At 42.6% G+C, this 24,659-nt stretch overlaps 1 protein-coding gene across 2 annotated transcripts in view; it reads left to right on the forward strand.

The window, feature by feature from the left end:
* The first annotated feature begins 205 nt into the window (after window positions 1-205).
* NEDD9 (neural precursor cell expressed, developmentally down-regulated 9) overlaps window positions 206-24,659 on the forward strand; it is a 48,979-nt gene continuing 24,525 nt past the window's right edge. The window contains exon 1 of one of the 2 annotated variants that reach the window (XM_083187918.1): window positions 206-330. Coding sequence is in view for 1 of the 2 variants with exons in the window: in XM_083187917.1 (XP_083044043.1) it covers window positions 12,866-12,877 (12 nt within the window). In the remaining variant the exon portion in view is untranslated. Of the gene's footprint in view, window positions 331-12,630; window positions 12,878-24,659 lie in introns of those variants that run through there. The other variant, XM_083187917.1, reaches the window with a different exon arrangement.

A 24,659-nucleotide genomic window follows, 5' to 3' on the forward strand; every position in this document is an offset into this window, starting at 1 on the left:
AGGATAAAGTAGTATGGATATGAGCCACATGAGAATATTATGAGAAAGGAGAAAGCCTTTATCAGATAGAAACAATGTAATAAACAACAAGTAATGAATTGGATGCTTTCTTCCCTGCGATTGTTTTCATTGTGACTGCATTCCTCCTTTCTGGCCCACGCATAGCTTGGATTCCTCTTCACTGCTTTGCTTTTTTGCTCCACTGTGAAGCTGAGCTTGCCAAGCAGACTCGGAGCCCAGGCAGACCAGACATGAGCTGCAGACCAGCCATACCTCAAGATTTAGCTCATTGTCTGACAGATTTTCAGCAGAGCCAAACACATAAGTAAGGTAATTGCTTCACAGTTTGTTTCGCCTTTGAAGCTTTGGCAGATGTTTTTTTTCCTTTTTACTAAAAAGTTTTGTAACTTGTGTCTAATATGCCTGTAATATTACCCTATACATTCAAAAAACTATTTAAGTAATATATATGCAATATATAAATCATACTGTACCTCTAAACTTCTGTGGCTCCTAATGCGGGAGGTCTTATTTTCATCGTGCTGGAGCCTCCAGCTTCTTCCAGAGTAGATAGCATGTGTGGATGATGGGGGCATTATTGTCTGCTGCCCTGCAGTGCTAACTGTGTGGAGTTTGTATATTCTTCCCGTACTTGCATGGGTTTCCTCCAGATACTCTGGTTTCCTCCCTCAATCCAAAAATATACCGGTAGGTTTATTGGCTTCTAACAAGATCAACCCTAGAATGCCTGTGTGTGCATGTGTGGTAGGGAATATAGTTTGTAGGCTCCATTGGGGCAGGGACTGATTTGAATGTTCAAGTATTCTCTGTAAAGCGCTGCGGAATATGTGTGCGCTAAATAAGAAACTGTTAATAAATAATTTAAATTAATAAATATGATGCGTTTTTGTAAGCAGTATGTGTGGGTTTGTGTGTGTGTGTGTGTGTGTATTGCTCCCAACATCTGAAGTACAGGAAGTGAGACTCTGCATGTGTGATACCCTGGTCTGGTACTTCAAGAGTTAGGGGGCCATTTATCATGATCGCATTTACAATGCGATCTGGGCGTAATATTACCGCCCAGAATCGCATTGTAAAATGCGATCATATCGGGGCAATGTATCAATATTAGGGGCGCAGGGACAGGGCTCCGATAGCCCTAACCGATAAGCCGGGAGGTCAGCGCATGCGCGGTTATGCGCTGACCCCCGCCGACCCCTCTTACCGCACTGCCCTGCTCGGGTAGTGCAAAGTGTAGCCATAGGCTACAATGGGCTATCGCCACATTACAATGGCGATAGCTCAGGGGTGCGTTGCCGGGCTGCCCGATGTTGATACATCGGGCAGCTTCGCATCCCCCATAGAAACCTATGGGGGATGCGGCCGGCGGCGCTGCAGGAAGGATCGCAGCAGGGATCGGAGATCCCTGCTGCGGTCCCCCTTTAATACATTTGGGGGATACTAAATATTTGCGGTGAACCTCCGTTTTCGGGGATTTAACCGCAAATATTGCTTGATAAATGACTATTTAGTTGTATCATGCATAGCTAGGGATATTTCCTGTGCACTGATTGGGAGAAGTTTGGAGATCAGGCAGTGTTCACATACAAGCCTCCTGCAGAGGGAAAGACAGGAAGTGAAAGTTAAAAAGCAGCAGATTCAGCACAAGTCTGGAGTAATAGTCAGGAGAAGGAGCATGGATGTTGCTGGGACCATGGTCCCCAGCTTTGGAAACAGCAGCCATAAGTTGCACCCCTTCTATGGAGAGAGCAGCAGCACATGTGGGTTGCTGTGAATAGAGCCCATTTCTGCAGAGTAACATAAGAAGAATGCAACCTCAGTGAGAGCCCCTCACTCATACCTCCCAACTGTCACGATTACAGCAGGAAAGTCCCGATTTTCGGGTCCTGTCCCGCTGTCCCACCCGCGGCAGGCATTGTCCCGCTGCGGGGGGTGGCAGATGGGAGACCCCCCAATCTAATAGAATAGACGCTGTGTGCATGCGCACAGCGTCTATTCTCGTATGAAAATGAGGTCACAGCTAATTAGCAAAAGCCACACCTGCATTTGCATACACCCCGCCCCCTTTTCGGGCGCTCGCACGGCTTCGCCGCGTGAGTGTCCCTATTTCATCAGCACAGAAGTTGGGAGGTATGCTCACTGAACATGTGGGGAGTGCTGCCAGTCCCAGCAAGGAACCTGACAGAGAGAGAGAGAGCGCAGTGTGAGAGCAGCAGTACTCAGAATCCAGTGAGAGGGTGATGCCCACTGGTCGGGGTGCCCTAGAAGAGTGGCAGTTGTGAGTATCAGGAAAGGATGTATCTGGGTGAGTGGTTGAAGCCACATGGCATGATTTGTAGCCCCTCATTCACAAGAGTCCTTGTTATGGATGAGAGAGACAGTAACCTGTTATGTGTAGCACCACTGGTCCCAGAATTCCCTGGTATGTACTGTTCTTCACCAATTTTGGGGTGTGGCCTAGCGGCAAGGGCTCATGACCTATAATTGCGGTGCTCCCACAAGGCAACGCCTCCATTTTTGTTGCTGGGAGCATGGCAAACGACGCTGTATTAGGCTGAGTCCCTTGGGGAGTGGGGACCCCCAATAAAGGCCCCCCTCTCCACGGTACCCCTAGTCTGGGCTGAAGCCCGGGGCTTTCCCTGACATCTTTGGGTAGTGGACACTGGGCTGAATGTGTAAAATTAAATGGTTAAAAATAGATTAAGCATAAGTATTGGGTTTTTTATTAGAACTACATGTCCCAGCAAGCCTTCCCCGTGTACAGGGACTTGGAGAACCACAAGGCCAGCATGCAGGGCATTAATACCTCACAAAAAACACTGACACCGATTACAGTAAAATTTTAAAACATACAGATGAAGCCCCTCTCATTCAGCTCCAGGGCTCGCCAGAATGTCCCTGCTGGTGAGCGCTGGCTGAGAAGAACTCCATCTGACTGGGACGCACGAGCGTCTCCCACGCATGCACGTCCCAGTCACTCGGCGGCGAGGATCGGAAACCCTGCCTGTCTCCGCTTCAGGGAGACGTGCAAGGTTAGGGGGGCTTCAGGGAGGCGATGGGGACCAATGGGGAGCTCCATCAGAATGGGGCACGCAAGCGTCTCGTGCATGTGCGCCCTCTTCCGACAGAGGCTAGCGGCTGGCGATTCGATCACCAGCCCCAGCCTGAATGAGAGGGACTCCATCTATACACCACACATACTGTACATACTTATCTATAGGGTCCCCCGTAGGCCTGTCCTCTTCTCCAGTATAATCTATAGGATACCTGTGAAAAAAAATTATACTTACCATCCATCCATAGTGGATCTGCTATGCGCATTATGAAAGAACATTGGCAGTCTATGGCCGGTTCCCCTATGTTAAAGGTTTAACTTTAATTCATTCTCGGGGAGGAGGTGCACACTTGCGGCTCCTCAGGTCCATTTAGTGTTGTGTTTTCCCGGTTTGTTATTTTGTAACCCCCTTCATGTGGACTGATCCACGCTGGATGGATGGTAAGTATAATTTTTTTCACATGTACAGTACCCTATGGATTCTACTGGAGAATAGAACAGGCCTATGGGGGACCCTATGGGTAAGTATGTATGTTTGGTGTATGTATTAAAATTTAACTTTAATTGGAGTCAGGGTTTCTTTGAGGTATTGGTTCTGTAGTGGGAGAAACCATTTAAATTTACACAATCAGCCCATTGTCCACTGACCAGGGATGCTGGGGACAGACTCGGGCTGGCTGACCAGGGTGTCATTTTTTGGCCGGGGGAACTAATATACTTGTTGGGGGAGGACCCAAAACTTTTTATATATTATCATTTATTTTCACATTTTTTACACAGAGAAGCCTGCATAGATCTCATTGATCTGTGCAGCCTTCTGTGGAATACACTTAGATGCCGCCGATGATGATATGAGGGATGATATGCGGGAGCCAAACACACTGGGCGGCTTTTGAACAGAAAGCAGCTCAAACGGTAAATCAAAATCTCCCAGTGTGTATGGGCCTTTACACACCTACGCTGCCTCCTTATTTAAATGCTGGTTTTTAATGCCTGGATTTATTTGGATACAAACAAAAAATGTGGGCCTGATTCAGACCTGAATATTCGCATTCGTATGTTCGCAGCCTAGCGAGCAGGTAAATGCTGCCCACCGAATGGCCACCCCACCCTGCCCTAAAACGCTGGATGTTCCCATGCTTCCACCCCATGCCTGCCCTCTTACCTCCCCTCCTGGAGAGAACGGCCCGCGGATTGTCAAACTCACTGAAAACCGCAAAATTTGACCATCGGGGACTGTCCCTGTTTACTTGTAACTAGCCAAAATATGTACCCAGTGTCTCAGATGTTGTGTTCTATATATGTACTGTGTTTTACTTGCTACCTATCTGAGTGGCTTAATGGCTGCCTGGGTGCTGTACAGCTCAGTAAATGTTATGTTCCCCATGTCCGTGTCCCCCATCAGGATACATCTAGTGCATATCTGTACGTGTCCTATATCTGTACTGTTTTTCTTGTCTACCTATCTGGCTGTTGCAATCATCAAGTGGTGCTACTGAATGGCTACCTGGGTGCTGTACAGCTCAGTAAATATATGTTCCCCATGTCCTTGTCCCTCATCAGGATACATCTAGTGCATATCTGTACATATGATATATATCTGTACTGTCACTGTTTATTTGTTACCACCCTGGCTGTTGCACAGCAATCCAAATCTAATTCCTAGTATACGCAAGTATACCTGGCCAATAAAGCTTATTCTGATATCTATAAACATACAAATATACATACGTACACTAACAGCATACACACACACTTCAGGGGAGGATAGATAGATTTGAGTATTATCAGCGTACAGATGATACTGAAAACCAAAAGAGCTGATTAGTTGATTAGTTTGCCAAGAGATGAGGTATAGATTGAGAAAAGCAAAGGATCTAAAGCCGCCCATACACGGTCCGTTTAACAATGTGATGCGATGCGATGAACAGCTAGTACAAAAAGTATGTGCAGCACATACTTTTTGTACCGTACTATGAGATGCGTGGGAGCACGCATCTCATAGTACAGAACGGACGGTCCGGTCCTGAGGTACTCCAACTGACAGAGGTAGAGAACAGGAAGTAGAATCAGAGAAGCGAACACTGAAGGAGTGGTTAGATAGTTAGAATGCGAACCAAGAATGGGCTGTATTCTGAAGACTTAGGGTCTGTAGTGTTTGTATGAGAAGAGAGTGGTCAACTGTGTCAAAGACAGTCGAGAGATCTAGAGGAATAAGAAGTGAGAAACAGCCTTTAGATTTACCAGTGACAAGATCAGTTACTACTTTAGTCAGTGCTGTCTCGGTGGAGTGTTGAGAGTGAAAGGCTGACTGGAGTGGGTCCAATAAGTTGTAGTCATTATTTAGCATACATTATTATTATTATTATTTTATTTATAAGGCGCCACAAGTGTTTCGCAGCGCCTTACAAAGAAACAATACAGGGAGACAAAGCTTGGCATAACATTGAATAAATAACAAAAATACAGTACAAATAAAGAGCGCCACAGTTCAATACACATTACAGCTTGGATATAAGTAGTGAGGACTCAACAAAGATGGTCACTGAGTGTTGGAGTATAGGAGAGCTGTGAGTGACATGTGAAGAGAAGTGGGCTTTGACAACAGGAGGGAAGAGGGCCCTACTCGGAGGAGCTTACAATCTAGTAGGAAGGGGAGACAGACAGAATACAAGAGGTGCAAGCAAGTGGGTGGTGGTTAGATAGCAGGATGTAAACAGGCAAGAGGTCGGAGAACCATCTGGTTTATGCAGTGGAAGGGTACGCTTTGATGAATAGGTGAGTTTTCAGTGCCCGTTTGAAGCTTTGCAAGGTCGGGGAGAGTCTAATGGAGCGAGGGAGTGCGTTCCACTGAAGGGGTGCAGCACGGTCAAAGTCCTGTACTCTAGCATGGGAAGCAGTGATCAGGGTGGAGGAGAGACGACAGTCGTCAGCCGACCGTAGAGGGCGGGAGGGTTTATGAATGGAGATGAGGTTAGAGATATATGAAGCAATGGAATTAGAGATGGCCCTGTATGTGAGTGTGAGGTGTTTGAAGAGGATTCTGTAGGGGAATGGAAGCCAGTGCAGATTTTGTTGAAGGGGAGTGGCAGAATTAGAGCGGCGGGAGAGGAAGATAAGCCTGGCTGCAGCATTGAGGACAGATTGGAGAGGAGCCAGTTGGGATTGAGCAAGGCCGGTGAGGAGAACATTGCAGTAGTCGAGCCGTGAGATGACTAATGAGTGGATGATCAGCTTAGTTGCACTCTGTGAGAGAAAGGGCCTGATGCGAGCAATGTTGCGTAACTGGAACCGGCAAGAATGGGCTAGGGCTTGGATGTGGGGTGCAAAGGAGAGGGAGGAGTCAAGAGTGACACCCAGGCAGCGGAGTTGGGGAACGGGCGAGATGACGGTGTTGTTAACAGTGATAGTAGTAGTAGTAGTACGTTTATTTATAAGGCGCCGCAAAGTGTCCGCAGCGCCGTACATAGCAAACAAAAAAACAAATGACAAGGTAACGTACAGGGTGTGTTGAAAAATACAGTATAAATAGGGGTATAGCTGGTAGAAATAAAATCAGCATCAGTTCAGAAGTAGGTGTCAAAATTGTCGAGGAGACTGAAGATGAAGTAGAGGAAGGGAAGAACAGGACAGGAGGACATGTGAGGTAAAGAGGTAGGGTGAGTACGTGAGTACGTGAGGCAGAAGGACCCTACTTATAAGAGTTAACATACTAAAAATAGGTGGGTGGACGAACGAAAAACAAAAGGATAAGTAGGAACGGAGGGGAACGGAGGCAGGATAGGAGGATCAAAAGAGGTTAGGAGGAGGGATAGGCTAGTCGAAAAAAGTGGGTTTTGAGGGAGCGCTTGAAGGAGGTAAGGGAATCAGAAAGGCTGATGGGTTGCGGGAGGTTGTTCCAGTGCAGGGGGGCAGCGCGAGAGAAGTCTTGGACACGGGAGTGGGAGGAGGTAATTAGGTGAGAGGTCAGTCGGCGGTCAGCGATGGAGCGAAGAGGATGGGAGGAAGTGTGGATAGAGATCAGTGAAGAGAGGTAAGGAGAGAGCCTTGTAGGTGGTGGTGAGGAATTTAAAGAGAACTCGGAAAGGAATGGGGAGCCAGTGAAGAGATAGACAGAGGGGGGAGGCGGAGGTAGAGCGGCGGGAGAGGAAGATGAGCCTAGCGGCAGCGTTAAGAATAGTTTGGAGAGGTGCGAGGCGGGTGAGAGGTAGCCCAGAGAGAAGGATGTTGCAGTAGTCAAGGCGGGAGATGACAAGAGAGTGAATGAGAATTTCGGTCGCGTCAGTGGGGAGGAATGGTCTGATGCGTAAGATGTTGCGTAGGTGAAAGCGGCAAGACTGTGAGAGAGCACAAATGTGGGGGGTGAAAGAGAGGGAGGAGTCAATGATGACACAGAGGCAGCGCGTTTGGTCGGTGGAGGTGATCTCGGTTTCACCAATGCTGATGGAGATAGTGGGAGAAGAGGGGATGTTCGGGGGATGGAAGATTAGAAGTTCAGTTTTAGCCATGTTTAGTTTCAGGAAGCGTTGGGTCATCCAGGCTGAGATTCGGCATTCGGAGACCTTGGACAGGAGTGATGGGGATAGGTCGGGGGAGATAGAGATATTAGTAGGGGGCATAGCTCTGGGTGGGGGAAAGATAATGAGTTCGGTTCATACATCCACACATAACTCTAACCAAGTTGGGAGGAGAAAAGGAGGAGGCCAGTCACGGCCGCAGTGTCCAGGGAAGGGGAGCTAGTACTACTGCACATGTTCAGTAGCTCCCTCCACTCTGGTGCAGAGAGCTCTGTTGATTGAGCTCTCTGGGCCAGATGTACTAAGCTTGAAAAGTGATAAAAGAGAAGAGTGATAACGCACCAGCCAATCAGCTCACAACTACCCTGTTAGAGGCTGGGTTTGAAAAAAGAAAGTTTGGAGCTGATTGTTGATTTATCACTCTCACCCTTTGTGTGAAGAGCTCCAGTGGCAGACACATATAAAAAAAAGAAGCATGCAAACGGCCGTTACTCCATTCTTCATTTGTATTGTCAGGCCATTCACGCCCGATCCCGTTTGTACCTGTTCGTACAGGGATCGGCCGTGTATGGCCGACATTAGTAAATTTACCCCCAATATACCAGTGTTGGGAATCCGGGATCGAATTTTGAATGCCGTTATCCTGAACACTGGTATGCAGAACGCATACCATTGAATCACCTGTACTAATTTAGCCTGTAAACCACGTGACTTAAGTCAAATCAGCCCTCCTTTTTTTATTACAGTCTGCAACACAGTAAATGGTGGAACACATGCCACCTACCCTATAGGCACATTTTCTATTAAACTTTATTTAAAAGGGTGGAGATGTATAGACTCCAGACATTTACAATGTAAAACAGAGACCTACTGTATATCTAGTGTATTGCTAATTGAAGCTGTATGTCTAGCTGCTCCCAATGTTGGGGCTTCTAGGAAAGGTGGAATTATCATGCAGAAATCTCTGCATTGGGAGACAGAAGTGCTTGTTATGGTGGGCAGGGAAGAAAATGAGTTCAGTGTAATTCCTACTGTGCATATCTTGGTTAGTGGAGGATGTGCTCTTGTATTGTTTAGTAATCTCTTTCTGGCTGCCTCCTAGTAGCCTCAGGGACAGCATTTTGTAATACACAATTAGCATAACGCATTCTTGCCTGCCAATGTACTAGCTTTTATAGGGTCAATTTAGGCATTTAAGAGTTACTTAGCAAAAGGCCTGTACTTTCATAATTAGGCTATGTGAAATTTGGACAAGGCAGTATTTAGATATATAAAATACTGTACCACTGAAAACTAGACTTTGCAAGAAATACAAATACTAATTACATGTCATAGAACCACATTCCAGAATATCTCTTATTTAACAGAAAATACAAACTTCCCCTAATTTCATAATATAATAAATATTCTACTGATCATAGCGAGCAACTAATAAACCAAAGTGTTCTATTACAACAAATTATATTACAGCATATAAAACCGAAAACATATTGGATACAATATAAAGTTATGTTATACAAATGTTGATAGATTATCGGTCATATACAGTAAAATTACTCTTTTCATTCTATTTTCTATTAAAACATCATGGGCTTCATTTATGTAGAACTGCCTATCACTATACAAAACATCACATTGAAGTAACATACAGTAATAATGTGTAACCAATCATGAAAAAATTACCTTTCCGGCGATATCCTACGATAAATGGCCCCTCCACAAATCTGGAAAGCATTGAGAAGACAGATATATAGGGAGTCCGATAAGTTTTCTTCTTCATGCTGTGTATGTGCCGGCAGTGCCTTTCACTCCTCCATGTCTGACCACATCACAGGGCAAATTTCACTGGAGAAGGCTATGGGGAGCTATGGAGTGAGGTAACACCGGTTGCCTAGTTCCTGGCTGCTGTGTGGGGGCGTGGTCAATGTGATTGTGTCCTTGTGGCCACTCCCCTGTCGTGCAATGCTGGTATTTCATGCATTGCATCGTGAGGGCGGAGCTAGAGAGATGCAAATCGCTTCATTTGCTCCCATGGATCCCCCTGCCTCAGAGGGGGGGGGGGGGGGGTCTCATGGGAGGCTTCCCGGATTCCGGGAGGCATGCCTACCTTTTCGGGGGGCAGGGAGGTTGACATGATTTCCAGGACCCTCCCAGCCATTCCAGGAGGGTAGGCAACCCTGAGGTAACAGTATATAAAATTTTGAGGGGGATTCAATATTGGTTTGCCAAGAGGCAGCCTGACCCTTAAATTCACCTCCGCGTCCAGTAAGATACATCTCAACCATCTTGGGCACACTGCAAAGACTACAGTGAGTGAGATAAGCAATACATGAAAGTTAAGGGGCCTACACATGGCGATGTTGCAGAGTGATCTGAGCGATGCTAGATCATTCTGCAAGATCACTCAGCACACATCGCTGCACAGCGATGTGTCAGCAATGTGTGCTGAGTAATCTGTCAGGGCCAGTGTTCACTTATGAGAACACTGACGATCTGTCTAGATTTATCATGCATGCTATCCAGTGATAGCAAGGTGCGGGGCCGCGCATCGCTATCGCTATGGCCCCTACACACGGATCGATGTTGGTCATTTTCTAAGCAATCCAGTCAAATTAAGTCAGATTGCTTAGAAAATGACACAAAATCCCTACATGTGTAGAACCCATAAGACCTGTAAGGGAAACATGGTAAACAACTAACAATATAACCACTAAAAAAATAGTTCCATGGGTTTTCCATCCATGAAAGAACCAGTAGAGGCAGTGATCTTGGGTTCACTAAATGGGCCACAATGTGCAAGATGAGCAGTTTGATTTTTATAAGTGAAAAGAAAACAGCAAAGAGAAAAAAAAAACAAATGAAAACAGTGGGCAGCACCCACAAGGGGACAGGGGATGGATGGTTAAAAAGAAAGGAGTGGGGGAGATATGGCAGGGACTTTTTTCTTTGCACCAGTAATCATAAACATGTTGTGCCATCTCCCTGTATACTGGCCGAGATCTGATCTGCTATGATGCTCAGTTTCCACTTGCAAAAGTAGCTCCTGGATCTTGGGCCTAGTAGCTTTTGTAGCCTATTGGCTACTTTCCCCCCAAAAGTACTAATGGAGGGATACATAGACCTCCCCGGCACTCAGCACTCATGTACATGTGGTCATGTGCACAGCAGACTGGTTCCCAAAGGAAAAGCTATGGGATCAGAATCTTATCACTTGTAAACAGCACAGGGAGGGAGCATGTGTCTAGATGTATTTTAATATATCACAGCAATTTTAAATTCTTATTGTTGCAACTAGTTGCAACTAGCCTAGGTTTAATACAGGATGAGTATCCCTTAGTTTCCAAAATGAAATATATATATATTTTTTTTTTTTGCTAAAATCCTACTGGGTACTGTACCTGGCACTATTGGGTGCATGATCTGTAACAGGCTTGGCTGGTGTAAGGCTTCTCAGCACCCTAGGCAAAACTTTAACCTACTGCCCCCTACCCCCCCCCCTCTCCCCCAAGGAGGAAGATGGACAAGTCCCCTGCTTTCCATGGATGCCTCCCTTCTCCCTTTGAGTACAAGGAGGAGGGGGCAGTAAAGTAGGGAAGTATGCCTCAAGGAAATGTATGGTTGTGAGGTCTTAGAAGTTGCACATTCCTCATAGAAAGCCATGATTTTCTGATAGGCAGACTTGGTGGCACCTCCCCAGATCCTGGCGCCCTAGGCAGCTGCCTAAAGCTGCCTAATGGTAGAGCCGGCCCTGGTAACGGGCACTAAATATGTGCAAGAAATGGACTGCTTGGCATTCAAAGTCAGTGTCTGAGATAGTACACAAACTTTGTTTTTATGTTTAAAAACCTTGTTTCATGCACAAATAAGACACATTTGTGTGTATTACGTGTGTTTGATGTGCTTATACAACATAAATACAAGATTCCTCAAGATACCTCATTCAAATATAAAAATATTCCAAAATACGGAATAATCCCTTATTCAAATTGTTCGGGACCAGAAGCATTTTGGATAAGTGATACTCAACTTGTAATATATATGTACCTAGATCTCATTTTATGATTATCTCCACGATTTTACGGTGTTTAGCTGGGTAAAAACTAGACGATGTACAAATGACGCAATAATCATCCTGATTTCCTTTGTACTCCCCAAAAAACTATATAGTAAGTACACACGGTGCAATCTTCCAAACAACCCAACAATACCTCATGCACTATTAGGTAATTTGGTCATGAACTACAAACATGAACGTGACCAATGTCTCATGGGAGCGCACAGAAGAGTGTATACACAGGACGATATGAATGATTTGACGTTCCAAAAATTATCAATCGTTCAAAACAACTTCTTACCATCCTTTAGATTTCAATGCAGATTTGCTTGTTTGCAATAAATGGGGTTGGCATATTTGTGTTAAATCTTACATTCTGTATAATGCAATATTCAGAAGCAAGATGAAAGAGAGAGAGAGAGAGAGAGAGAGAGAGAGAGAGAGAGAGAGAGAGAGAGAGAGAGAGAGAGAGAGAGACTGTCCCTTGAATTTCTATAGCAAATACAAGAGGCACACTGAGTATAGGACATCAATAAATTCCTGATGTGTCCTGCACACCAAATTTCTGTCCCACTTTGCTGACACATTGGTGCCTGTGTAATCTGACAGCTTCAAAGCTTTGAAGTCCGGTGGAACAAAAACAAAGGCCCGAGGAAAAGAAGCAGAGATCAACATGTATGGATAGGGGGCAATGGACAGAAATTCCTTTGTCCCCCCACTATTGCTATGTCTGTCTCTGACGGCTACGTGACTGCTTGTAAAGGTGGTATGTGACAGACTCTGCTGCTAGGTCACAGGAAGTTGCTCTGTAAGTGCATAAGTATGTGAGCGTTATCCTGAGAGCACATCTCTGGTATATAGAGCTGTATGTCCCGATATAGAGCACAACCTCAGCCTGCGCTCATACACTACAGAGCAGACAGAGCTGGCTGCAGCTAGTAAGACCTTCCTCCCAACCAATCAGGAGACCGTATGCAAATGACGGTCACACACTGCAGTGGGCGCCGCAGTCAGCGCTCTCAGATTATAGCAGCAGCCTACTAGCAAAGCTGCAGCAGCGCCGCTCAGTGTGGTGGTGCCCGGTGTGGTCAGGGTGACCGAGGCTAGCGCTACTACCCCCCCAGCACTGTACTCCGCTTCATTATTACACTTCACGGCGGCAGCAGATCTTCCAATGCGTGCTACATAGTAACTCCAGTCTAGGGGGAATTCGCAAAGATGAAGTACAAGGTGAGAAGGCTGCTTATTTCAATACTTTAGTTTTGTTCTAGACTTCAGTATTTAGCTCTTTAAATACAGTGTACAGCAATGTCTAATGTATGGGCAGGGGAAGTGTCACAGCATAGCAATCAGTCGTCAGTGTTTTGTTTACAGTGGACTATCTAGAATTAAAAAAAGTTTGTCAGAAGTTTAGGTAAGACTTTGCCTCGATAACGTATGTTACAGGCTAGATGTGTACACTAGTAATGGTTTGCTTCTAGTTGATGTGTGCCTCCATTGCTTTTTGTTGTGCGGACTGCAATGCTTTGCAGACAGTGGCGCTTAAAGGGTAGGTTGCGTGCATTCATTATGATATGAGCCTGGAATCCTCCAAACTACAATACGTGAATGAGGGATTGCAGTCTGACTATGTAATGAGCCTCCAATGGCAAAGGTTAACCCTTCAGTGTGAAAGCGTGCTTGCAGCTCCCTGTCACTCATAAACTGGGACACAACGGGGTCTCATCAAAGCCCCAATAGTCTGAAGGAATGCTTGGAAGAGGGCCTGTTACTGTACCAATAAAGCTACTGATAATAATAATTGCAATAAGGCAGCTTAGTGACAACAGTTATGTCTAGCAATGCCAAATTGTGCTGGAAACTTGCATTTGTTCATTTAAAAAAAAATGGACACATTTGTGAATAAGATTGATGCATTATTACTATTTTGTCTCAGTTTTTGATCATTGATGCCTGAGGGCTTCTCTGTGGCTTGTCATTGGGCTGTGGTTAGCCCACAGTTGTATGGGCAGGACCATGTTGGAATGATGGATTGTTGTCATTTATTTTATGGTTGCCAGTCTACTATGAAAATACCAAAATACGCATAATATTTATCAAAGCATGAAGAGACATTGGACTGTGAGACCTAAAGTAACAACCAATTACCTTCTGTCATTTGTCAAACACAGCATGTAAAATACAGATGCTGATTGGCTAGTACTTTATCTCTCACGATGTTATCTCCCCAATACTAATTAAAGTGATAGAGAAATGTGTCACTGGGATGGTACCATAATATAAGTGCTATTGATAACACAAGCCTATGAATGCTTAAAGGTCAGCATTCACAAGTAACAGCAAGCTGAAAAAGTGAGGAATTCCTGTTCCAGCATGCATGCATCTCCATACCTCATCTACATGACATTGTGTCTACTGTATTCCACCCAGAACAGGCCTTCTGTCATTGGTTCCATGACATGTTATCTCAGTTGAAATAAAAGACAGCTTGAACAAGACTGAGCAAAACAATACGCCACCTATTATTCTTAAGGGTTTATTCAAAAGACCTTGAGGCAACTTAAATCAGCCTGCAACTCCAGTCTATCTAGCAGGGGGTGTTATAGTTATACATACACATAGCTAGTATTTTATTTATTTTTTTATTAAAAAAAGCCAATCGAGAAAGAAATCCCTTCTAGGTGCATTTAAAATTCTCTAGCTAATTTAAACCTCCACTTTCCCACAGACTCACAGCTTATTGTATTTCCACAAACTGGATGCCAAAATAAACTCTTGGACAGTGTTGTATTCAGAATATACTTTGAGACCTCCTTAGGGAAGGCAACTTGACCAGCTATAGAAGGCACACAACACCAGTGATTTATCTAATAGGGTAGTGATTTATATATAGCCCAATATACACAAATGGTGGCAAATTTCTTAGAACTTTCAGGAAAGATATATCTATCAGAGATTTTGGCAAAGTCTTTTGAAATGAAAATCTTCTAGTGTGTATGGGCCTTAAACCCCCCTTCTTAAAGCATACTGAGTAATATTATTTCATTACTTTTTGTCCACCACATTTCTGGTTTCACCTTTATCTAAAAACAAATCAGGTTTGGAATCCCATCACATTATTGCTCCAGTCATCCTGTCAGGAAGCACCACCATTTTGCCAAATTATTTCTTTGAAGCTTTATCAAGTGATACAGTGTGGCAATATCAACTGCTATGTCTAGGGCAGTAGATTACATATACCAAATGTACTGAGATAAGACATATCAGCAACTGATGATCTATAAAATGATCTGAGATTAAGATATATCAGTATCTGATTATTTAGGGATATTGGTACCGAACATTATAAATAATATAATATATTAGCATAGGGTAGATGTATTAAGCCCCGGAGAGTGATAAAGTGAAGAGAGATAAGTACCTATCAACTACTGAATTCCATGTTGCTGGCTGTATTTGAAAAATGACAGGTAGGAGGAGCTGATTGGATGGTAGTTTATCTGTCTTCACTGTATCACTTCAAAAGGCTTAGTACATCTGTTCCCAAGTTATTTTTTGGTTGTAAAACCCTATTATGATGAAATATACATGATAAAATATACTTTACAGTTTGACATTTCATGCATTCCCAGTTACTGTCTAGCTCAGATTTGGTATAGTACAGTAGGTCGACAATGCCTAGGTTGGCGCCAAAAGGTTGCCAGGCACAAAGTCGACATACACAAAATGCTGACACGGAATGGTTAACACATGAAAAGGTCAACATGGGAGTCAATTTGTTTACTTTTTATAAAATGGACCCAGGCCATGCCTCCGGCAAGGTTCCTCGCTGCACTTGGCACACTTTACTTTTCCCATTTGTAGTCAATGTGGATGGTAAAGTAATAGAAAATTATGACAAAAAACCCCCAAAACTCATGTCAATCTTTAATAATGTGTTGACCAACTCCATGTCGACCTTTTACTTTGTAAATGTGGAACATAAAGTGTCGACCTAGACATTGTTGATATATTATCCAGATCCAGTCTATCAGTATTCTGTGTTCCTGGCAAAGTACATAACATTACCACACACTGTAAAAGTAGCTAGTATACAAAGTAGACTTGTGTAGGATTATAGTTAGGGATGGGTGATTGGAAAACCATTTCTCCTCATACAGCCAAGTAGCTCAATTAAAAATATTTGTTTTAGAAAATTCACTGAGAAAATGTTTTCAGGTCACACTATAATGTAATGAAGTGAAACATAATATGCCCAGCTCAGGGGGCAGCTTAATGCCACTAGGTTTCTAAAGCTTTCCTGTAAATAGTAGAAGGGGAAGGCAAGGATTGCATGTAAAATTGCTAAGACACCAACACCATTTGGTCAATCCCCTGTACAAACAGGATCTAATCACTGCTATGATCCTGGAAGACTCCTGTCATAGTAATAATTTCATGTCCTAGGAAAGATAGACATGTGATTTGTTTATCAGTGTGCTGTATAATCAAGGCACCAGCATGTTCAGTTGCACTGTACACAGCCTGAACAAATAAACAGTTTGAAGATAGTAAACAATGTATTACAAGAACTGTTGCAATTTAATGGTCTGTCACACAGCACATTCTTAAGTCCTAACATATTTTATTACTTATTGTGTGGCCACCATGAAGAATAGAGTTTTGCAATCTCTGAGAATGCCTGTCACTCCATACTAAGCACTAGACAGTTTCTTTGCCAGCTCTCTTTTCAGACTCAAATCCATTGTCTTTATTTTCATTCCTATTTGAGGCTTTATAAATATCTTTCTCAATAAATTCCTTTGACTCCCAGAAGAGCCTACCTCAAATACAATACAACAAAATTATATTAATATAGTGTTCCCTGAGTTTCTTTTGCAGCGTGCCGCAGCCTGCCCATTTTCTAAAACGTCACAATGCACCCTGCCTTGTGCATGGCACTGTGTGCCCTTATGCCCCCACCGTGCTGACATGCCGCTGAGAACTTTCGGTGTATGCCATCATGTGTAATGGGTATTACGGTGTATGCCATCAATGGGCATTATGATGTGTGGTATAATGTGTAAGAGGCATTACAGTGTGTGCCATAATGCGTAATTGTCATTATGACGGAATATGTAATGGGCATAGCAGAGTATGACACTGTTTAATGGGCGTAATCCTAGTGCAGTGTGCAATTTTTTATATATATATATTTTTGTTGTTGTTTCTAATGTAAATTTCTATTATAAAATATGCTGTCCTGGTTGATAAATGTGCCCTACCCGGTGGTCAGCACCCTGCCCCCAAAAATCCTAAAGTGAACACTATTACTAGTTACCAGCCCATCAAAATGACAGAACAACATAACAGTACTGTCTGCTCTGGCGGCTGTGCGCGTCCGAACTGAGCAACACATAAATCACTGGCACCTTCTAGTGGCCAACAGTGCGCCCAACAATGGAATCCCCCCATAGAGGTGAGGAGCAAGTTAGCCTTCTATTGTGCAGAATTAATTTAATATAAAATTGTGAGTCGTGTTTGTGCTATACATTTGTATAATTGCATGTTTGTATCTGAGGATTAAGAGGGATTAAGTCTATATTTCTTCATAGATAATATAATAAGGCACAGTGTATAACATACACAGTAAAACATGTCTCCGTAAACACGTGGATGGTAAAGTAATAAAAAAAGGTTGACACGGAAATGGTCTAAGTGCCTTCTGCAGAATATTGCTTTCGTGCTAAAGGTGACACACACTGCTACATTTTTTGAGGATGATTGCATTGCGTAAGCACTTGGGATGTCTTAAGCTGGGTGCGCACTGGGCTATATATTGTCAATGATATGGACAATATTAATATTGTTGATGATATTGCTAATATATCGTCCAGTGTGTACAGTCAGTATCGTTAACAATGTGCAGTCATAGGTCTTTATCAACCCCACTGTTGTCTGTACATGCAGCTCAATATGGCAATATCATTGTCTGCATGTACGGAGCAGGAAGGTGATGTCATTGAGCGATATCATGAACGATATAGTTCACAGCATTAGCGTAGTAAATAATGTGTATTTCTGTAAAGGTTTACATGTTCTACTCTAATAAGTGTTTGAATGTATTTTTGAGATTACCGCTATTGGGTACTTAGCATTTAACATGTTGTGCTTTTGTAGTATCAATAACAATCAATGATATAGCATTGATAAATCCAATGTCAATATTCCACCTTGCATCAGTAATGATGGCAAAAATGTTAATTGTCTGAGGTACTGTACTCGGCTGCCCTGTACTGTCCTGTTGTTTATTTTCTGTATGGGTCTGTGCATCACAAAGCGGCACCCTATAAATAAAGAATAATAATAATAATAATATTTCACTCCGTGATTACTTTTAAGATTAAAAACCCTATTTTCACTTTAAAACATATTTCTGCTCTAAATCTAGCAACTCTATCACCAAAGTGGGAGACTATTACATGTGGGCCAAAGGCTTTATTGCACACAGCCCCTCTTATCAGGTAAATTTTGCTGTAGAGATTCTGAATAAGCGCAAGAGGTGGCCATTGATTACCTAGGCAACACAAGACTCAATGTGTTTTGCTATGTACAGAGAAAAAAAGAACAACGTGTGCTTTGTAGGCTGGATTTGCTTACCCCTCACATTCCTCATTTCTGTGGTTGTTAAAAGTCTGCTACATTTGTAAACAGTACTTTGGAAACTCGAAAATAGCATTATTTTGCCAAACTAACTTCTAATGAAAAGCATAACTTACTGTGGCTTTCCATTTCTGGCATGTCTATTATACCAAAATAGATTTCTATTAATGATTTGCTGTTATTTATTTTATTTATTAACAGTTTCTTATATAGCGCATACATATTCAGCAACGCTTTACAGAGTATAGTTGAACATTCACATTAGTCCCTGCCCCAGTGGAGCTTACAATCTATATTACCTACCACATGCACACACAGACATTATAGGGTTAATTTTGTTGGGAGCCAATTAACCTGCCAGTATATTTTTGGATTGCGGGAGGAAATCGGAGTACCCGGAGGAAACCCACGCAAGTACGGGGAGAAAATACAAACTCTGCACAGTTAGAGCCATAGTGGGAATCGAACCCATGACCTCAGTGCTGTGAGGCAGTAATGCTAACCATTACACCATCCGTGCTGTACTGTTATGAGATGTATATGGTAAAGAATTATAGTTTGTGTCAGACTGGGGCATTTGTTAATGTACAGTATAAGATTAATAACATCAATGCACTATAGAAAATACACCATAGTCCTGTGCATAAGGTACCTTATGTATTGTGTATAGTCAAGTGCACAGTGTGGAACATGATCCCAGGAGAAGGGCAGGGGGTCCATCCCCTTGTGCCCCTATGGGCAACTCCAAACCTGATTATAGTTTAAGGGATCTTGCCTCATTGAAACAGAGATTCAACCCCAGAGTGAGGATCATTGTGCTCCTGATATAGATGCTGTACTTTCTGTAGGAGTTGCACAGTTTTTGGATTAAACTTGTGGGCAGTAGATAAATGTAGATGTTGTGGCTGATTCAGCAGAGTTTAATGCAAGTCCATTTGCCGAACATATCTTGCATGTTTTCGCATAGCGTACACATACGGACATGCAGAGTCTGGCTCAAGTCAATCTGCAGATGTGGCCGAAGGTATGAAACTTGGTTGTATTGGGATGAGCTCACATAGGCAAAGTTTGGTGAAGGTGTCTCATCAGAAATGTAAAGTTCTATGCGGAGATGTGCGGATGTGGAATTCATAGTTTTGCACTAGGGCTAGTTCTGGTGTAGGTTTTCTCTGATAATGGTGGTTATTCAGACCTGACCTCTGTTGTCTGAATTTACAAGCCTATTCATTATCTAAACAACTGCGCATGCATACGGATCATACCTCTGTCCTCGATCACCCTGTCTCTGTCACAGAGTTGTGTAAGGGTCAGTGTTACGCACATTTGCACAGACATAGAAAATCATTCAGTTGTTGGAGTGAGTTGTGAATGGATTTGCTGATCAACGATCCATTCACAAGTCAATTGCATATTGTGGAAGCTATCTGATTGCAGGCCTCTGCAGTTGCGCACAGCAGCGATCAGATCTGAATTAGGCCCAATAATGGTAGGTATCAAATGAAAGGGCAGGCTGAAGATGGCATGACTGCATAGGTGTGTACAATTCTGCATATGGGTGATTCAATTAGCCACAGTGTATTACCACGGATAATGGATCTCCAGGTGTAATTCAGTGCCAGCTATCAGGGATTTTGTTTCCATGCCCAGAGGCAGGAAATATAAAATCCCCAATAAGTGTTTTCTTGGCTGTAAAAAAAACACATGGATTTGGGAATTTATCCTGAAACCTTTGTATTTTCACTGAAAAAGGGATGCAAATAAAAAGGTGGCAATTGAATTACCCCCATAATCTGAATTTTTTGGTTTACTATCCATGGGAATCAAGACCTTTAAGGTATATCTCTTATACCACCCAGTCTGTTATCCTTTTTTCTTGTACTTCTAACTCAAATCAATCGACAAGTTTTCATCAAACTCTTTGCCAGTTCCGATTACGTGATAATGAGAAGCACTGCTGCAGACAGAAATTGTTAGCTTTATGCCTACAGGGATTGCTGTGTAGAGGAGTATATGCCTTGTAGCTAATCCCCATTCAGACAACCAGGGTCCCAAAAGTGTATGCAAAATATATGATTTTATCCCATTTGTATAACAAAAGGTAACACAGACTGGAATTAATCCTGATTGTTGAGGATAAGTACTTCGGTGGGTAGGTCAATTTAGTAGACTATCTGTCTGTTAAACCTGCCTATGGCTGCTTGGAGCAATCTCATTGCTCAAAATGTATACACTGCACTATAATACCCTATAATGATATAAATACAGGGTATATCCATGTGTGTGTATTATTAGCCATTACACACAGAGACAACGCAATCATTTCCTAACACGTGTAGATGTGTCATTGCATTGGCAGGAAAGGATGGAATTATAGTCCTGCAGGTATATATCTTTTTCTTACAGTCTTTAGGTATACTTTTTGTTGTAAAATAGTCAAAGGAACTGCTTGCTGCGTGTATATAGATGTGACAGGAGGGAAATCTCAGGGATCTAAATGAAAATGCAGTGGTCCTTTTTGTGTCAGCCTATTATTTTGTGTTACATTGATGCAGTTAATAAACACAAGAAAAAAATTGTTGATGAAATAAAGAGATGGAATTGGTCATGCACATGAATGCAGTAATCAAATCAGTCTCAGGAAAAGTGTCCTATTCACTACAAGACTGGAAGCAGGTCCAAGCATTCCACACAGACAATGGGCGATGAAGGATGAAGCTTTTCCTGGGAATTTAGTGGGTTTGGATTAACCCTTTCAGTGAATTTGTCAAATTGGTGTGAAAATTGCCCAAGCAAACATTTTTATTCATCATAATGACCTGTAAAGTTTACCTTTTTATAGGAAAAATACACTTTTTTTTTTAAACAACTGGTTTTATTTGAATTTATATAACAAATGTGAGCGACGCTGCCATTTTTAGTGGATATTTTTAGCATCTCTGACAGAGATGTTGGCACTCAAAGGATTAAATGTTTTTGTGCAGCAGTCGTATAATAAGTTCAAAACATGAATTCTATAAACCAATTAGAGATTAGCCTCTGCAGTGAAATAGGAATATAGTTTAGTTTATTTATTTTCTATATGGTTAGCTATCCCAACTAGACTTTGTATTACAACGTACTGCCTGGTGCGGATATCAGATTTGGCTGCACTTCTCATTAGTGCCATTTAAGCATATACTTGTTGTATGTACACATTGGCATATCAACTGATGTAATGTTAACCTGTGCATATTAGCTTCAGCAGTGTTAACTGGCATTAATAACAACTCTTATACCATTGTCATTATTACTACTATAGCTGTTGGTCTATACATCCCTCATAAGTAAATACTATATTTGCCTACTTCTTTAATATCCTCTCCAGGAAATTACACGTGAAGGGCAGGATGTCGGCCTTGTGCTAGAAAATGACAGATACAAGATGATTGGCTGTTATAATCAAATTCTCCAATTTACCTTTCTCCAAGATCTGAAAAAAAACTCTTACATGATATCTTACATCATACTTAAATGTCAGTGATCATCCTCAGTGATTTAACGAGATGATGACAGAGGAGCAGTATGATAGACATGCTTAATGATTTGATGAGGATTTACATATAGGGCCGAATGTAATAGAATCAGTTAAGTGGCTGAGCGAAATGCTGGCCGAACTCGGAGGTTTTTTGAAGGGGCAATCATTTTAAACCATACCTTGTAAGTGATTGTCCCTTTAAGAAAACATCCAAGTTGGGCCGGCATCTCGCAAGCTGCCGAACTCAGGCAGAATTGCATCCCGTCCATACACTTATCTTATGCCCAAAGGTGGCCAGATGTGGCTGAAATGTTACCACCAATCTATATGCCTGTATCCAACAGTCAATAAACAGCATCACAGCTTGTAGCTGCAAAAAAAGGCATATGAATGGTATAGTGATTGTTCAGTCTATTACCATGGCAACTGCTAGCCATATTTGGTGAGTGATATACATAAATATACAGGTAATACCCCTTTCAGACAGAAAAATCCCAAAAACCCAGGTATTTCCCGGATACAAAAACTTGGGTACAACAAGGCAGCAAGGGGCTGACCCCCTTTCACACATGAGCAAAAACCCGGGTATTTCCCGTGTCGACCCCTTTCACACAGAAGCCAGATTTTTCCTGCAAAACTCTGTGTGTCATAAGAAAAGGACAGTTTTAAAGGCACACAGAGATGAGATCATGAAAAGTGGGAGATGTGTGCTCACTGCATTGCATTAAACATGGCTGACAAGTTGCAGAACCTGGAGGTCATGAGTGCTCTGTGTGTTTTGCTGCTTACAGCAAATCAGAGCATTATGCAGATGCTTACACTGTGCTACCTGGCACAGTGTTATGCCAGGAGGAGGAAGGCACAATTTTTGGTGGAGAGGGCTTCCACTCGACGCAGGTATTTGCACTGGAGGAGAGCCCTGATTTTGTCCAGTGTTAAGCTGCACGCCACTGCCACGCCCGCTTAGCCAATCAGAGAAGCTGAAAAGATCAGCCAATCGCGCAGCGCCATGCTGCACAGCCAATCAGCATGATTTTTTTAATAGTCGGGAGAAAAACACGGGTCGGACCCTTTCACACAGCCGCAAACACGTGTCTGACACGGGAAAAACCCAGGTAAATACCTGGGTCGAAGTCCCGGAAGTTTAGACCCGTGTTGACCCTTTTAGACAGAAGAAAAACCCGGGTCGACACTGCAAGAGCAGGGAAATTCCCGGGTCTTTTTTTCTGTCTGAAATGGGTATAACAGTGGTTAGTTGATCAGACCTAGCATATGTTTTGCTATACAGTATAGGGTGTGGCATTTCTTGAGGCTAATAATTGCTTTAAGTACTCCCTGCGAGCCAAGAGACATTACTTTTGAACAGAGGATGTTTACTATTTACTGTATATATACAATTACAGTTCATAATTACAGGAGTTCTGTGACTGATGTTCAGATGAAGTGAAACAGATGTGAAATCTAAACACATAGTAGGATTTGAAAGTCTTTTTCATTCTAATAGAAATAACTACTTATCTTATTAATTAACACAGTGTTCCAACTTGACTTCCAGTAGCCTCTGGCATCAACAAGTTACTTTGCTTTCTAAGTACATAATAACACACCTTCCCATCAAATCAAAAAAATAAATCTGCGATTTCACACACCTATGAGTGTGTGTGCGTGTGCGTGTGTGTTTGTGTGTTTTTACTTTGGTGGGGCTTCTCTTAGTCACAGTGAGATCATTTTATTTCACCATCATTTGCTTTCTTTGGATTGTGCTGTCAAAGATACAGACAGTGTTTATTGTGGAAATAGAACACTTACATACATACTTTCATACTTTCATACTTACATACTTACATACTTACATACATACATACATACATACATACATACATACATACATTTTTATTCAACCCTGCAGCATCTGTTGTACTGCTATAGCCTCACATACTAACTAGTTGGTTATCATTTACATTGTACAATTAAAGGTACTTGTAAGGCTGTAAGCAAGTAATTGGGTGGAATTGAGTACACTTCTGAAAACTGCATCAAGTCAAAGGCCTTTAAAAGTACACTTAAAGGGAAACCATAAATGTATACCTTTTATCATCACTTAGTCAGGTTAGGAAATGATTAACTGTCTTGCAGCTAGTATCCTGGATGACAGATCTATAGTAAAAAGATAGTCAATAGGTCGATTCCCAAATGTTCCACATGCAATAGTTCAACAGGTAAAAGGTAGATGGTGCTTAGGGTTGACCAGTTCAAAAGGTTGACGTAACTGTTCAAATGACGTGTGGTCGAAACAAGGTTTTTGTTTTTAATTACATTTTCTTCAACTTTTCCATAACTTTTTTCCATCATTTAACATGCACGTGGACTAAGATTGGGAATAGAAACCTTTGCTGAGGGGAGCCTTTCACCCCCCCCCCCCCCATAGATTCGCCACTGACCACCCACTATTACCCAAACCTACCGTAGTGTGTATGTGCGAGAACTTGTTGGGTACTTTCTGATTCACCACCACATACTCATCACAGTGGGCCTGATTCTAAGTCACATGCAAAAGAGCGGCCAATTGTTGCTACAAAGTACTTCCCCAGTGTAAATCTGTTCAGAGCATTGTGCAGTTACTGAGACGCTGACTTCTTAGCATTCATGCACACTAAAATATATTGATGCATCCTTATACGTCACCATTGGTCCCACCATCGAAACTTGCACCAGTCCTATGGCAGGTATAGTTTCTCTATCTGACTATATACACACAGATAGTGGTAGATGCTCAATCTGACTATAGCCTCCTATGCATCTGGGAACTCAGCCGTTTGCATTGAACGCCCACAACATCCCATAATGAGCCCACTG

Source organism: Crinia signifera, chromosome 5, assembly GCF_055691185.1.
Source record: "Crinia signifera chromosome 5, ASM5569118v1, whole genome shotgun sequence".
In the NCBI taxonomy this organism is placed as follows: Eukaryota; Metazoa; Chordata; class Amphibia; order Anura; family Myobatrachidae; genus Crinia; species Crinia signifera.